Source organism: Indicator indicator, chromosome 1, assembly GCF_027791375.1.
Source record: "Indicator indicator isolate 239-I01 chromosome 1, UM_Iind_1.1, whole genome shotgun sequence".
NCBI lineage: Eukaryota > Metazoa > Chordata > Aves > Piciformes > Indicatoridae > Indicator > Indicator indicator.
This window is the reverse complement of record NC_072010.1, coordinates 47,912,524-47,929,437: the sequence shown is the minus strand read 5'-3', so window position 1 is coordinate 47,929,437 and position 16,914 is coordinate 47,912,524. Positions and strand designations below refer to the sequence as shown.

General features: G+C 39.0%; 1 protein-coding gene across 2 annotated transcripts in view; it reads right to left on the bottom strand.

Moving 5' to 3' along the window:
- Positions 1–10,272: 10,272 nt before the first annotated feature.
- Positions 10,273–16,914, bottom strand: part of NDFIP2 (Nedd4 family interacting protein 2) — a 49,743-nt gene continuing 43,101 nt past the window's right edge. For both annotated transcript variants that reach the window (XM_054400840.1, XM_054380657.1), the window contains 2 exons: positions 13,945–14,050; positions 10,273–12,100 (listed from right to left, as the gene is read on the bottom strand). In XM_054400840.1, the coding sequence (XP_054256815.1) occupies positions 13,947–14,050 (104 nt within the window). In that variant the 3' untranslated portion in view covers positions 10,273–12,100; positions 13,945–13,946. The remainder of the gene's footprint in view (positions 12,101–13,944; positions 14,051–16,914) is intronic.

Genomic DNA, 16,914 nt, shown 5'->3' with positions numbered 1-16,914 from the left:
CTACACCTTTCAAAATCAGTGAAAGAATCACAGAACCACAGAACGATAGAGGTTGGAAGGGGCCTCCAGAGATCATTGAGTCCAACCCCCCTGCCAAAGCAGGATCACTTAGGTAGTCTGCACAGGAATGCATCCAGGTAGGTTTTGAATGTCTCCAGAGAAGGAGACTCCACAACGTCCCTGAGGAGCCTGTTCCAGTGCTCCATCACCCTCACTGTAAAGAAGTTTCTCCTTCTAAAGAACTTCTAAAGAAGTTGAGGTGAAATCTTCTATGTTCAAGTTTGCATCCATTGTTCCTTGTCTTATCACTGTGCACCACCCAAGAGCTTGGGCCCCTCCACTTGACACCCATCCCTCATATATTTATGCACATTGATGAGATTCCCTCTCAGTCTTCTCAAGACTAAACAGCCCCAGGGATCTCAGTCTGTCTTCATAGGGGAGATGTTCAAGTCCCCTCATCATCCTTGTGGCTCTCTGTTGGACTCCTCATCCAAATTGCTAATAACGATATTGAACAAAACTGGAGCCAGTACTAATCCCTGGGGAACACCACTGGCCACAGGCATCCAAGTTGACTCTGTGCCACTGATGATGACCTTCTGAACTCTGTTGTGGAGCCAGTTTTCAATCCACCTCTCTGACCAGCCATCTATGCCACATTTCCTGAGCTTTTCTATGAGGATGTTATGGGAGAGAGTATCAAAAGCTTTACTGAAGTCAAGGTCTATGACATCCACAGCTCTTCTTTCCTCTACCCATTTGGTCATGGTTTCATAGAAGGCTATCAGATTAGTCAGGCAGGATCTCCCCTTGGTAAATCCATGTTGGCTACTCCTGATGACCCTCTTGTCTTCCATGTGGCTAGAGATGATCTCCAGAATGATACAGAAAGGATGCTGTATACTGCAAACACTATTTTATTGCTGTGTAAACAACAGTGTGGACCTCAGCATTTAGCAAGGGCTGTTTGCTTTAGGCTTGAGAAGTCTCACTGGTTTGGGTAGATGGGGCACACCATCAGGTTCACCACATAGTCCCTGTGTTTTTTGATGTTCATACAGCAAGGTGCAGAAAAGCTGTGTCCAGCCACTGCACTTCATGGCTGGTGAGTTCAGGTCAGGCTCTCTCTGCCTCAGTTGGGTAGCTTGAGAGGGAATGGGGAGGAGAAGGCGGCCAGGGTACAGAGAGCATGAGAAGCTCCTTCTCAACCATGCTATTTCACAATGCTGAAAGGAGTCTCATAAATATGTTTATACAGCTGAATTCAGGAAGCCTCCTTTTACTGAGACTTCTGGGTGGGCACAACATGTAAGCCTAAAAGTGAATCCAGATACTCATCCAGCCCCTCACAGAACAACCAGTTATCATTCATCCTTGCATCAACAGCTCTGTGATCCTTTCTGCGCCTCTTCACCGAAACTCAAAGGAGGAAAACCTGGCTACAAGACAGTACAATTTACATTTGCTGTCTTTTCTTTTTAAGCAAAACACCGATTTTTTTTTTTTAAATCAGACTAAAAGCCAATCTTACAAAAAGAGGCCTCTCTTCTTAACTCCCCCTTCTCTTTGAAAGCAAGATGACCACTTAGAAATGCAAAGCAAAGATTATGTTCTAACATTGGCAGGATATAAGGCCCTAAGGCTTGTGAAACTATCGAAAACATGGTCTCTCTGGCTGGGCAGGATGAATGTATTCAGTAACACACTTTCCTTTCGTAGTTCAGACTTGGGGATATTTTCAGAGCTTGCTGCAACTCCCTTCCTTTGTATGGAAACCAGCCTGCCAGAAGATGAGATGTGGAGCAGAGTCAGGAGCAGAGAGCACTCCTACATCACACGGGATGAAAATTAAATATTCATGTACACCTCCTACTACCTGCCTGGAAGTCACATAGACACAGCATTTTAACTTTGCAGTTTGAAGTTTCAAGTGGTGGTAGACCATCCAGCTCCCCAGAGGCCATAATTAAACACTCCTTGACTTCTTCATCTTTATTGCACTGTTTTGGATCACTTCTCATTTCATATAACGGACTAAAATTTTCAGGCTTAATGTTTCAATTCACAAGAAAATCCTGATTGGAGTAACTCGATCAGTTTCCTGAGAAACCTACAATTTCCTGGAGCTGAGAGTCTCTTAAACAGTATAGAGGCTTGATCCAGGTTTTTATCTGACTGAGCTTGTAGCTAAGTAAATTTTTTGGCATCATGAAAAGAGATTTTAAGGTTATGCCTCCATTGCTCAATGAGGGAGTCAGGGACTGAACACAAGCTCAGGAGCCCTGGTGTCCTGTACTGCTTAGCTGTTAGGACATCGTCTGTCAGTTTTGAACTGCTCTAGCTAAGCTCGCTTCACATGACTGAACTGAACTTGGATGTAGTTCTGGTAAGAAATTATTCCATAGGAGGCTCCCAAAAGGCATCATAACTAAAACTGCACTATGTTTGAGTCTCTTTCTTCTGCTACTCAGTCTTCTAAACACTGCCTCAGCAGCCTGGGAACCATTGAGCAGTCCATAATATTACAGACCATCTTGCTTCATGCTAGAAAAGCACAGCCTGAAAATCTGCAATGTAGGCCACATTTCAAGTACTTTGAACTAAACTGTAAAATAATACTCTATCTGAATTCAACAACAGCCAAGGCCACATATATGCATTGTGAATGCAGCCAGCCTGTTGCAGGTCTGCTGGATCAGAGTAGCAGAGACGCAAGACGTTCAGCATCACTGGCCAAGGATCCCTTTCTGCAGCTATTTAGCAGTGCACTAAGAGTCCCAGGCTGTGTCTCAAAACTGGTTTAATTCACAACACTGAGTCCTTAAGTGCTACCTAGAAAGCACTGTTTAGCTGCTGAGCAGCAGTCCTGCAGCAGGTTTGTTATTCATCATACCAAGCTGCTAAGTAAGGCTCAGAATTTAAATAGAGTTCTTGCTTTTGCAGGTGGTCGGTTCAAGACTCAAACAGGGCTGTAGGTCTCAGAGCACTTGGGTGACCTCTAGAAATCTCAAAATCCTTGAAGTAACAATTGATCCCCAAATAGCAGCTACAAATACTTCTCATGAACTAGGTAAACAAGCTGGGACTAGCAGGCCACTGCACAGCATTCTTACCAGCTTTATCATTAAAACATACAGCCCGTGCAAGCAATATGAAAAAGGAGCCTGGCCACAGAAGTTGGTTTCTGTGGTCTTCATCAAGAACTTAACCACTCTAATGACAAAAGATACAAAATACTTGAGAAAGGAGTCCCACAGCTCAATGACATGTTTGCAAGGAAAAAAACCCAACAAAACAAAACCAACCAAACAAAAAACCAAAACAAAAAACCACAACAAAACAGACATATGCCACCTGCTTTAGCATGATGATCTCCAAAGGTCACTTCCAGTCCCTACCATTCTGTGATTCTTCCTCCAGATCTCAGATCAGAACAGCTGATCCTTATTTGCTTGTGAAACAAAGTTTGTAGGAAAACAGGATTTCACAAAGACCAAACCATTCCATTTGGAACACCACAGAGTGAAGTCTATTGCCAAATGTGAGGCAGGATCCTGAGGGAACCCAAGAGACTGGCAATTCTGGAAGTTGTGGTATCCTCAGTCACAGGACAGATGTCTCTGGAGGGCAGGAACACTGGAAGCTGAGGCACATTGCTCAACTGAATTTCAAAGAAAGAAAAGCAATTTTCCTATAAATGAGGAACTCTTCAGCAAAGTTCAATGTGACCAAAAGCCATTGTTTTCCTAAGAATCTGCAGGGCACATTTTAAAAAAAAGGTATTGAAAGCGGTGGTTTGCAGTCCAAATACTTTTCAATGCTGATTCAGTTGACCCCATTTTGGACATATGGCTTCAGGTGGAAAAAAATCATCATTTGCATGTGCATTACTTGATCTGACTACAGAGTAATCCTTAGTGACTAGCTTAGGCTAGATGACTAAACTTTTAAGCAAATGAAATTAGAGGGCATGAGTTCTGCTGTCATTCTGGATGCAGCCAGAATCCACAATTTAAGTATCTGGATCCAGATACTTACACCTACAATTAGCCCAAAATGGAAAACCCAGGAGAATACCCAGGTGCCATGTATAGAGGAAGAGGCCTTGTGAAAGATACAATTTTAGGAAAAATTAAGAGACTTGCCAGCATCCAATGCTCTGAGTATTGAGACAAATGCTTAAACAAGCTGGTAAGAAATAATGGAAGACCCATTGGACAGTCTTCCTCTCCAGATGCTTTCTTCCCCTTTGCCACATGACAGCTGAGCAATTTGCAGGGCTGCTCAGTAACCCAGAGCAGAGTTACATCCTTCCTCATGCTGGTGTTTGTAGAAGCTATGTAAGCTGAACAGAATGCACTGTTCATGGGAACAGTGATAAGAGGGACTACTAGAATCTTAAAAAAATCCAGCTACAGTACTCATTCTAGCAAACCTGTAAAAAAACATGGAATGCAGTGCTATTAACATGATCACAACCAGTTGAAAGACAACCTCCTAAGCATCGTCAACTTGTGATAAGCAGAGTATCTGCTTATGTAAACAGAGCTCTGGGGTGCTGTGGAAGGAGCCATTGACCACATCCCACATCAAACTTTGGTCAGTGAACACAAATGAGGATAATGAAATACTGTGACAAGCAGCCCAGGAAGAGAGGGGGATTACTGTGCTCAGGTTTTCAAGACTCAGATAACAAAGTCTGAAGCAATGTGGACTGAATTCAGCACTAGCCCTGCTTTGAACAGGAATTTGAACTAGATTACCTCCTGTGGTCCCCTCCATCCCAAATAACCCATTCTGCAGTGAGTGCAGAAAGTATTGGTCCAAAGTAAAGCAGACAAGAGGCTACTCAATCCTTTAACCTAGCTATAGCATTTGGGTAGGAGTTGGGACTCTCAGGGAGGAAATTTTATATTTATCGTAAACACAGACATAATACCAAGAGCAGAAACTCAGCTTCAAACTATTGTACAACCAAACAATACACCTAAAACTGGGTTTAAAAGGAACGTAAATATTATGTACAAAAGCCTGATACTCACTCCTCACTGTCATGAAAAAAGACAGTTAAAAGGGATAGACAAATTGTGCTGGAGAGCGATGGTCACAATCAGACTGGCCCAAAGGGCACATACTAGAGCCTGACCAAATTTGCTTTCCCTGAGTTACAATCTGACATATCAAACCCAGGCTGTCTCCATATTAAAATTTCTGCATCCCAGTAGTCCAGATACGAGACACAGCCTTGGAAAGCAAAGACATGCAAATATCTTGGTTGCAAAAGACTTACTAGCTCAGGATCTGGAGTATCGTCTGGCTGTGACAACTTTGCCAAACTCAAACCTAAACTGAGGCCCACAGCACTATAGTTGCCATAACTAAACTGATGAGTGAGAGCTGGAAGGCAAACAAGACCAGCGCAGGTGTCATCCCATGGCATTCACTGATTCGTCACACAGATAACTCTCAACTACCCAGAGACAGCTTAACTGTATGGTATTTCCCATTTGAAAAGCAAAACAATTCTGTACTAATTAGGAACACAAATACTACTGGATGGCATTTTTTTTGCACTTGACAAGCCCCAAATCTGGATTAAATCACATACACTAGCTCTTTAAACACTTTTGTAACACAGATGCTGTATAATTAGAAGCTCTAAAAGAGATGGGGAGCGGGACTGTGCTAAGCACTGCATGCTAAGCATTAACGCAGGCCTCAAAAACCAGAATCACAAAATCCCAAGGAAATAAAGATGTAAAAACCACTTCAATTTACAGGGTAGGGTGATGGAGAAGTAACAAATGATCTGCTGAAACTTCCAAAGCAAACTGAAAATAAATACCATTTGATTTATTTTTTCCTTCTTTAAAACACATACCACCTTTTCTCTTGGCTTCATAAGAGAAATGTATACTGCATGCACATAAAATACATTAGATCATTTTATAAGCATGGACCACAGAGAGCACATTCTATGTATAGTACTTATATAGCCCAAATATGATGAGAAAAGCTTTACAAAAGCCACAAGGAAATAAAAACAAACAAAAAATGCTTTGTGATAACATTTACTGGTAGCACACATAGGAATGGCTAAATTCATAGACTCATAGAATATCTTGGGTTGGAAGGGACCTTTCAAGGTCATCAAGTCTGACCTCCCTGCAGTGACCTGAGGAGGGACACCTTCAACTACCTCAGGTTGCTCAGAGCCCTGCCCAGCCTGACCTTGAATGTTTCCAGGGATGGGGCTTCCTGTGCCAGTGTCTCATCATCTTCATTGTAAAAAGTGTCTTTCCTACATCTAGTCTAAATCTACACTTGTCCTGCTTCAACAAGCCCTGCTGGAAAGATTGTCCCAATTTTTCTTATAGGCTCTCTTAAGTATTAAAAGGCCACAATAAGATCTTTCCAGAGCCTGCTCTTCTTCAGGCTGAACAACCCCAAATCCTTCAGCCTTTCTCTATAGGAGAGGTGCTCCAGCCACTTGATCATTTAACACATACAACCAATCTTAAGAACTACATTCACTTCATTCACAACATCCCGTTGAAGAGCCTAATCACAGAGTTAAAAAGAAAACCCCAACACCTCACTGAAGATATTTCGCAGAAAAAGGCAAGCGCACAAAATTATAAGTCAGCTATTATCAAAGGACAGATACCTTCCTTGATTTATAAAAATCATTAACTTTCTTTGTAGCAAATTATTACATTATGCATTATATATATGCTAATTGTGGGATGACTCTGAACACAAATTCCATTGTAAGAGCATAATTTGAAGGACATTTCCCTCTGCTGAGATTTTATTAACACTGACCTGTTAAGGCAAGACTTGCAGAACTAAGTTTATTTTTGCACAACTCCTTTTCCTTTTTTCTTTTTTTTTTTTTCCTTTTTATCTTGTGTATGTCTCCTTGGTCAGTTTGCTTCAGGATGTTCCAAAAGCAATGACTTTTTAAGAATCAAACTGGGCATTCACACAGTTCAAAGAACAACCCTCTAAGAACAGCCAAATGAAATGATTCAGCCTAGGAAAACTGCAACGTTCATCCTTTAGCTGTCTACATTCCCCAATGGAAGGAAACCTCCATAGAAATTAAATTGAAAAATCAAAGTTAGAAGCAAACAAAAACCTCACTTCAATACAAAAAATTTAACACAGTACTTTAAACATTTCCTTCATTGAAAGATATTACATTAGACACTACTAGTAAGAACTATTAATGTCTGGGGCTATGTTCCTGCTACAGCTGTTGCTGTTACTGGAGAGATAACATTCTAAGATAAAGTGCCACTTAATAGAAAAGTGCAAATTTTATGGGTAAAATGGCAATAGTTAAGAAGTCAGTAACAAACCTTAGTGACCCCTTTGTACCAGATAGTTACAGACAGGTCCACATAAGACCAGGAACAGTTCATGAATGCATCACATCCATCTAAAAGATTTAGAAAAAACATGCTGGGAGGGAACATACCTTGTTCTCCACCCTAGACTTAATCTTGTGTAGCTACAGTCAGTGAAATGATAAGATGTCCAGAAGCATGAGATTTGTGACCAAAAAAAAAAAAAAAAAAAAAGCTGACAACACTGATTTCTTCATTTATGTAAACCTCAGTGTTGCAAGAGTTGAGGTGGTTGCATATGCCATGCAGATTGTATAACTGAAGACAGGGATGCAGATTGCATTCCTGCTGGCAAGGCAGGGAAACAGCCAGAGGCATTTCCCATGGGGCCAGCTAGGCTAACAACTACTGGTCAAACGCCTTCACAGCCAGCCAACTGGAATCTCCTTCTCTCTATCTGAATGGAGGAGAATTTACTGCTCCAGTTGTCTCCAGGAAGAAAAGAAAACCTAAGGGCCCTTTCCAGAAATTGCATAGGTACCCAAAGAGGCTGGTCAGCTGGGGAGGACAGCAGTGAAGACTGCACTTGGATGTGCTCCCATCGTCTTGACAGAAACACCTGTTACATCAGCTGTTGGAAACACAGAGTCAAACGTCCAAGCACTCTCCCTTCCCTTGTTTCTCTTCCTCCCTCCAGGGTGAATCTCTGCTTAATGCTCAGCAATCTCAGCTTGAGTCTGCACTGTATCAAGAGCAGACTGTGTAGCAGCACTCATCAGTGTTATGATGGGAACAATCAGGTAGAGACCCAAGCCATATGTAATATGCCAAGTCCAACATATCGCATCAGCTCTCAGAACTCAGAACACATACAAGCAGCAAAGTGTGCTTTATTTTAATAACAATTTATAACAGCTGCAGTCTGTTTTGTCTGAAACCGGGCATTGAGAAGTCATAGGACCACACCAACCTCAAAAATTAGAGTGGGCACCTGTGCAGCCACATGTAATTACGAAACAATGAACAACTTCTTGTATTACACTGGCGATAAACCCAGATACAAAGAGGAGACAACCTCTGCTCCATAAGAGAAATTGAAGCCTGAGTGATGGATCATCTGGAGTAGCCGACACACCAGAGGGTTGTGCTGCCATTCAGTGGGACTTGGACAGGCTGGAGAGTTGGGCAGGGAGAAATTGAATGAAAATCAACAAGGGCAAGTGTAGAGTCTTGCACCTGGGAAAGAACAACCCCAGGTATCAGTATAGGTTGGGGACTTACCTGCTGGAGAGCAGTGACAGGGAAAAGGACCTGAGGTCCTAGTGGATGGAAGGTTGACCATGAGCCAGCAACGTGCTCTTGTGGCCAAGAAGGCCAGTGGTACCCTGGGTTGTATTAGAAGGGGTGTGGTCAGTAGGTCGAGATTCTCCTCCCTCTCTACTCTGCCCTGGTGAGGCCACGTCTGGAATATTGCGTCCAGTGCTGGGCCACTCAATTCAAGGACAGGGAACTGCTTGAAAGAGTCCAGCACAGAGCCACAAAAACTATTAACAGAGTGCAACATCTCCCTTATGAGGAGAGGCTGAGAGAGTTGGGGCTCTTCAGCTTGGAGGAGACTTAGGGGTGGACCTCATGAATGTTTATAAATATGTAAAGGGTGAGTGCCAAGAAGATGGAGCCAGGCTCTTCTCAGTGATGCCCAATGACAGGACAAGGGGCAATAGATGGAAGTTGAGGCATAGGAAGTTCCATGGAAACAGGAGGAAAAAAATATTTCACTGTGAGGGTGACAGAACACTGGAACAGGCTGCCCAGGGGGGTTGTGGACTCTCCCTCTCTGGAGATATTTAAGACCTGCCTGGATGAGCTCCTGTGTGATCTGGTGTAGGTGATCCTGCTCTGGTGGGGGGATTGGACTAGATGATATCTCGTGGTCCTTTCCAGCCCCTGACATTCTGTGATTCTGAAACGCATTAATAGAGTCACAGGCTAGGTGAACCGTATTCAAGGTATCAATTTTCCTGTGATGTCCACATCAATGAAAGTAGATGAACTAAAGAAATTACATTCATACTAGTTGTTTGAGTAAAATAGAATTCTGCTCCAAATTTCAAAGCCTTATTTGCATTAATACAATATCTATTTACAGTCAACTTCACTGATACTGGAAGCTTCCCTTCCCCTTCCCATCCCCCCAAGACACAAAGCAAAGCTGGCCAGGTGTCTCTAAATCACAGAGCCAGCTGCTCCTAACCAAGCTCACAGGAAATAGCAAGGAAAATATGCAGCATTTGACACATCTGGAATAGATTGCAGAGTCTTTGAAAACAGTGTCCCAATTTCGTTCCTCCTGCTGAAGAGATTTCAGGCTAGCAAACTGCTGCATCAACTACACAGATTAGATAATGTGCACATTTTTAACCCTGTATATTCTTTCTTGCCAAATGAGATTTGTTTTTTTCCAGGGCTAGCTTCTAAAAAAAAACCAAACAAACAAAAAAACAACAACCAATACCAAAACAAAAATAAAAACCAAAACCAACACAAGTATCTGTAGGAAGCTTTCTGTAAAATGTAGCAGAGCAAACAAATAATTCAGTCATAAGGCTGTTATTTAATTTGGGAAAATTGATATAGCTGGAAAAGTACTTAGTAAACTTAGAAGATGAGTCATTATTGCATGTTCCGCAGTTGTATTAACTAATTAAAAGAAATGTCCTTACAGGTTTTTATTTTTTTGCTACAAAACATGAGATGAAAAGAGTAGAGAGGATTGGTTAGCTCATATTTTGCAAAGTGATTTGTCCATAATTCTAATATTCCAAATATTGCAGCTTGCATTTTTTTGGTGTGAATTACAAAAAAGGCAGAAAGCCTCAATTAGCAAAACAAAGCAATGTTTTATTATCTTCTTCTTTTTCATATGGACAATAAATGCAAAAGAAAACACAGAAACAAACAGGTAAATTTAGAAGGAAATCCCAGTCAGATATTGAACACAATACTTAATTTTATTATTTCCATAAAAAACTGGGAAGTGGATGTGCCCCTAAAGTTTTAGTCACTTTCAGTATCTCTGAAAGATTAAGAAAATTAATGATGTGACCAGTTTATATATGTATATTTTAAACATTCATTATAGATACAAAACTGAATACAGCACTAGCTTATAACAACATAAACCTCACAGTTTTTATGTTAGTAATATAAAGGCATAATTCCAATATAAAAAGAAAAACTGGAGGAAAGCATTTGTTGTTTTTTCTTTTTTTTTTCTTAAAGGTGCAACCACAACGAACATATTTTTGCAACTGAGATTCCAGTTGTACAAAGGACTGAGAGATGTATTCTCCTGCTTAAGGAGAAGCATAGATTTCACACATTTCAAAGGAAACTACACATGCATGAACAACAGACAGCACCCCTTAAAGAGATGATATTTTTAAGAAAGCAATGGTGTACCTTAAATGAAGGCTGGGAGAGGTGCAATACACATTTTCTACTTTAAGAGCTTTAAAAGTAAGGTTATTCTCATAGATACTTCATGAACTTTTTTAAAAACAATCATTTCACAATTTTCATAGATGATTTCCAAAATCACATTTAAATTACTTTATTCTTAGGAAATGGCAAAGTATTTATTCTAAACAACTTTTGTAAAACAGCTATATGAATTTTTTTTTGAGACTCCCTCAGAGTGAAAGTTGTACTCATAGTGAATTCAAGACTTCTTAAACAGAACCAGTGCTATAGCCTATGGAATACATTTACAATACTTTTGTTTTGGGAACAAAGCTGCACCTATCACAATCCAAGGACTACAGATGTAAGCCTGTCCATCCCTGCTAACATGAACAAACTATCTTTTAATGGGATAATGCATATGAATAATGACTTTCAGGCTCAAGGCCAAACCAGTTAATATAATTCATATGAGGAAAGTTAGGATGAGACAAACAATTCAATACCTTTACCTCCAAAATTACACCTAATAGTAACAACTATACCCTTAATAGCCAATTAACAAAAAATATCTATGTAGCTCTAAGATTAAACAAAATCTAGAGAATATGCTGTTACAAAATATATTTTGACGTATTTCCTAAGAAGCAATTCAAACAGTCATGTATGCAGAGTTATTTACAAGGGACTCAAAGTGGAGTATCAGTTTTAAGCAAACCAGTACAATGGTTTGAATTCCATAGAATATTGGCAAATATGTTTGTGACAACAAAGAACTTTGGGGCTTAGTAAACTTAAAAATGTTCTACACAATTATTAGACGAATCTAAATTGTATTTTAAAAAAGCAAAACAAACCTGTCTGAACTGGTTAATCTGAATCATTTAATGCATTTTATTGCATTCAAAATTCAGATCATCACGTCAGCAGTAGATACACACTGTGAAACAAATTACCACTGGAATCTTTCAGATACGACAAGTGCAGATTAACTGAGTCTGACTGTACCTAATCTATGCTAATAGATGGTTCGTCCTTACTTTGATACTATCTTTCTAATAAGCACATATACAAATGTGCTAAAACAAAAGGCAGCAATTATAAGTATTTCCTAGAATGACCAGAACTGGTATTTGAGCATAAACTATCCTGTCATTCATTTTTGAAGCTGTATTGCCACTAATTTGTCTTCTGGTTTTAGTAGTCTTCTATCCTATTAACTCGTAGGGTTACAGACCATCTGAAGTCTCACACTGAGGAAAGGAATGTCTGTTCGATGCAGTCTGGAGATAAAGAAAGAGTTGTACTTCAGTTCATCACAGAGATTCAGTAGAAGTAGCATTGCTAACTGGCATTAGTACTAGAAGCAGCAAAGCAGCCGCCTTTTTTCTTCCCCTCATGTCAGGATGGGAGGAAAAAAAGCAGGAACATTACTGTTATTTTGTTATTGTTTCAAAAGAACACCTGAGAATATTTTGCAAGTGTAGAGGTAACATTTGCTATTTATTAAAAGCAACAGTTCCTGTAGAGGAAGTTATCTGTCCATGCAAGAATATGGATATTCAAGTATGACAGCAACTAATCTGCACTTCTTGTTTTAACACTTAAAATGCTTGAAAAAAATTGTATGTAATAACACGTCCAGGTCTCTAAACACTCCGCAGACCTTACCAGCCCATAGACCTCTGTGATGCTTACAGGTAACAGAAAAATTCAAAGCACTGAATTCAGATAAGAAAAAAACTCAATTAACTTCACTTAATGCTGAATTAAGTGTTTCTTCCAAAGCAGAATTTTAACTGCAGGAATGCAAAGAATCCAGATCACATTATCCTACACTGGCATTATTCGTTTCAAGGCACAATTTTCAAATACCAATTAATCCTAACAATTCCTTTAAAAATAGTCTTTTTAGAACTTCATTATACTAAAAGCCAACAGGTATTTTCAGTCTCATCTCTACTAATGTTGCCATTCTCAATAGCTTACCACATTATTAAGAAAAGGATCAATATGTAGCTGTCACAAAAATTAAATGCTGCCATGTAGTTGCCAATTTAGGTTGGTTACTAAAAGGCAATAGACACCTTAGTTATTGAACTTAAGGCATCACTTTGACAAAATGACACATTAAAAAGAAATATGCCACAGTTGTGTTAACAGATTTCCCCCACGATCAAGAACTTGGAAGTATAGCATAGGTATTAATCATTAGGTGTTTTCAGATGTATACCTCTCATAAAAGTAACCAATTTTTTGTAGGCAAGTACTGCATCTACTTTTTCAGGCATTAACAACGTGTTCCTAGTTACCTCATACTGATCTTGTGACCCATCTTGGAGAAAACCTGCTTACTACATCAAACAGCTTCTCAGCGAAGTATAATATAGTATTTAAGTATGCTAAGTAAAATGAGTAATGAAAATGCTACAGTAGTTATTTTTAGGCTTAAGTTCATCCCATCACGCAGTTTAAGTTGAAAAAGTTGAAGACAAATGAAGACCTCTGGTTTAAGTTACATAGTGAAGTCCAATAGATCCACCTAATGGACGAAAAAGTATTAAAAAGGCAAACAAAAAAAGTGGGTAAGTGCCAGACTGATTAGTCAGCTACCTGAAGGATATATAAAGCACGTTGTTGTACACACAATAATCATATTTGTACATGACTGTCTTAATCCAATCATTTAAAGAGAAACAATGCTCATCTATTGTTTGCATGTTCAAACCCATGTCAATCAGATCTAATATGCAGGCAGATTAGCACTTCCTAACTTGCTGACAACAGGGTGACTGCTAAAGCCAGTTTTCCAACACAAAGGATAGTATCCTGACAGGCAGCAGATACTGTTTCTCAAGTCCTTCTTCATTTTTGTTACTGAGCTTGGTTCCAGGGAGGGCTGGAGGCAACAAGGATGGATTATTTACTTTCAAATTTCATGCCTTCAAGAGACCTCATATATTTCCAAGTCCATTCAGAATAAATACAACATTCATGACATATGTTCATTCATGACATATGTGATTTCTCTTTTCTGACAGAAGTTTGATTATTTATTTTTAATATAAGTAATTTATTCTTCTCAGTTTCCCTGGGAGAGATAATCTTATTGCTATAAAAGGCTTACCTTCAGTACAAGAAAAAAAATCTTGTTCTGTGAGCAGCTGCCATGCTTTCAGACATGTTTCTGACTTTAAGATAATTAACAAAGCCTCGAAAGAACAGGAGGAGTCCTGAAAGTGTAGAAAATGTACATATTGAAGTATATCAACCTAAGCACATGCTATCCCACAGTATTCTTATTTTAATAACTTTTAAAAAACCTAGATTATACTAATGTGAGGCCTTCACAGATCATTCACAAATTCAACAAGAACGTCTTCTGCTTTTATCTTATGATACTAGGGTCCGGTCTTAATGGAAGGTCTTTCAGAAATGTTACACTCCTGGTTCAAGTACCATCCACTAAAAAAGGTTGCATGAAAAAAAAAGAAAAAATAAAAAGAATACATACTGCCCATTCCTTTCAAGTCAAATTACTAAACTAAGTTGCTAGTGTGTTAGAAGGCTACCCAAATTAAAGAAAACCACCCCACACCTTTTATACAAGATGAATGTATTGCAAGTCAAAATGGGGGGAGGAGGAGGGGAGACAGTACAGACTGCTCTAGTTACAAAGCTACAACCCCATAATAAATTACAGTAGATTATGGCTTGAGACTTAACAGCCCACAGAAATGCACCTGTCCAAAAGGAGAAAGAACAGCAGTCAATTCAAGCACAATTACACAACATGTGTTAGGATTACATTATTTTTTTTTAACAACTCCACATTTTGCATTATTTAAAATATTTCAGTTTAACTGCATTTGAAAATGTTTCAGCTCTCGTAAGAGGAACAAGAGATACAGAACAGTCACCCAGAAGTTAAATTTGCAACAATGGAAATGGCTAATATGATGTTGCCAAAATCATTTTATCAAGTTAGAGATTTACTGGACATCTGAATAAACAAGCCCAGAAAAGCACATTGTCACATGGTGGACACAGCTCTTGGGCTCATTTTCCTCCACTAAGTAAACCTCAGCAGATTAATCCATTCATCAGTTGAAAGAAGGAGAATCTCATACCCATAAAACCATCTGCCCAAGAGTTCTAGGGAAGGGGATTGTCAAAACTTGAATTCTATATCCCATGGAGAGAAACACAAGCCTTGAGTGCATTTCTCCTTATTTAATAAACACATAGGTACCTTGAAGAGGTAATACAGATGCTTACTGTATTTATCTGTGTATACAAGATTCCAAAGGTTCACATGAAAACCTAGACTGAACATTAACAACTTTAGCACAGGACTTTATATTTTTCATCATCTTAGATCATTATAAACAATCTCAATGTTTACATGGATATTTCTCTGTGATGCAGTTTTTCTTAATTTCTGCAAGTTGAGAGACTGATTTTTTTTCCTCCGCTCATTTCATCTCTAAATGCTTTTTACTTATAAACTTTTATTTTATTTACATTCCTTTTGCTTTTTTAAAACCAGAATTTCATTATGACACACAAAGAAAAAAACCAAACACTTAGAATGTTCTAACAACTGGAACTTTGACCTAAGGCAGATACATTTTGTGATTAAGGTAGATTTTGCACAGAGAGGAAAGCACTAAGTCTGAATGAAAAGTCTACTACGAAAGTGCTACCCAGACATTATTAGAGATAGTTCCATTCCTAGCTGAAAAGCATCTGAAATAGAAAAAAGGTGTGCAGGAAGCTCTTAAGGTGCCTGAAGGCATACTTTCTGCATTACATGTTGGAAGAGAGTCCATTTCAACTCATATTTTATATTTCTCTGTTTAGAGAAGAAAAAAAATGAAAACACTTTCCATTATGTTTCTCAAAAATAAACATTGGCTAACATTTGAATTTAAAAATTAGAATTGTCTCTCTCTTCAATTTATTCACTGTACATGACAGCTTCTTGGAAGCAGAATACTTCACTTTTCCATGCAGCATAAGCAAATTTTTCCAAAATTTGAAAGAAGGGAAGGGATCAGAAACTGACAGGTGAATCCCAGAAGAGAGAAGATGGCAAAAGGCAGGTTCAATTATGCCAAAAGCCTATGCAAAAGAATCCAACTCTGTTCATTCACTTCTGAAGAGGTGCAGGACATACTACTTTGTGTGCTCTAATGAGAAAGTCAGTCAAAATGATGAAAGATAGATCTAGTTGGCAGAGCTCCCATGACTTGATAATACTCCTCCATGTCCTGCCAAGTAGCTCTGCTGGATTAAATCCTTCTATGGTGTTATAGCAATCTCAGTATATCCACTTTATCAGTTTAAAAACACTGTTGGCATATTTCATGCTAAACATTCATAAGGCAAGGGAACATTGATGGCTGGATGCATAGTGCATACCTTTTACTCCAAAGCATATTACAAACCTTGTGAGTTAAAGAAAAAAAACCCACACCACAACAAAAACACACACACAAGAAAAAAAAATGAGACAAAAAACTTGAAACAGCTCAGGCTGATGATAAGGCTTTCCTAAATTTAACAGAGATGACTTCCGAGCAAGCACTGCAAAAGACTAGGAAAAAAAGGATCTTTTTCCACAGACATGGTGGGGGAAGAAACTATTTTCATCCAAGGGAACACAGTGCCAAATTCCAATTTCAGGCACCTAAAGGGTTTATTTTAATTAAAGGTTTTATTTTAATTAAAGGGTTTATTTTAATTTAAGGTTGACATGGAGGTTGGTACTTCTACAAAGTCATTTCACTTGCTACTTAAATGAAATCACCTCAAACGGAATACAAAAGCATTCAAGGGACTGGTGCTGTGATGCATTAACACTTGCAGATTTTATACATCTCAAGCAACCAAGCAGAAAGCAGGTTGAGTATTAAGAAGTCTGATGAATGCCCCTGAACTTCACTAAAAGGCAGACTGGAAAAGTTTCAGGTAACATCTTTTTAAGATTTCTGGCATTTCTTATAAGATAAAAAGCAGGTAACAAACAGTCAGGATCTCAGTGTTGGGTTGTTTGGCCTTTTTTTCTAAATTTACTCATCACTGCAATTTAGCA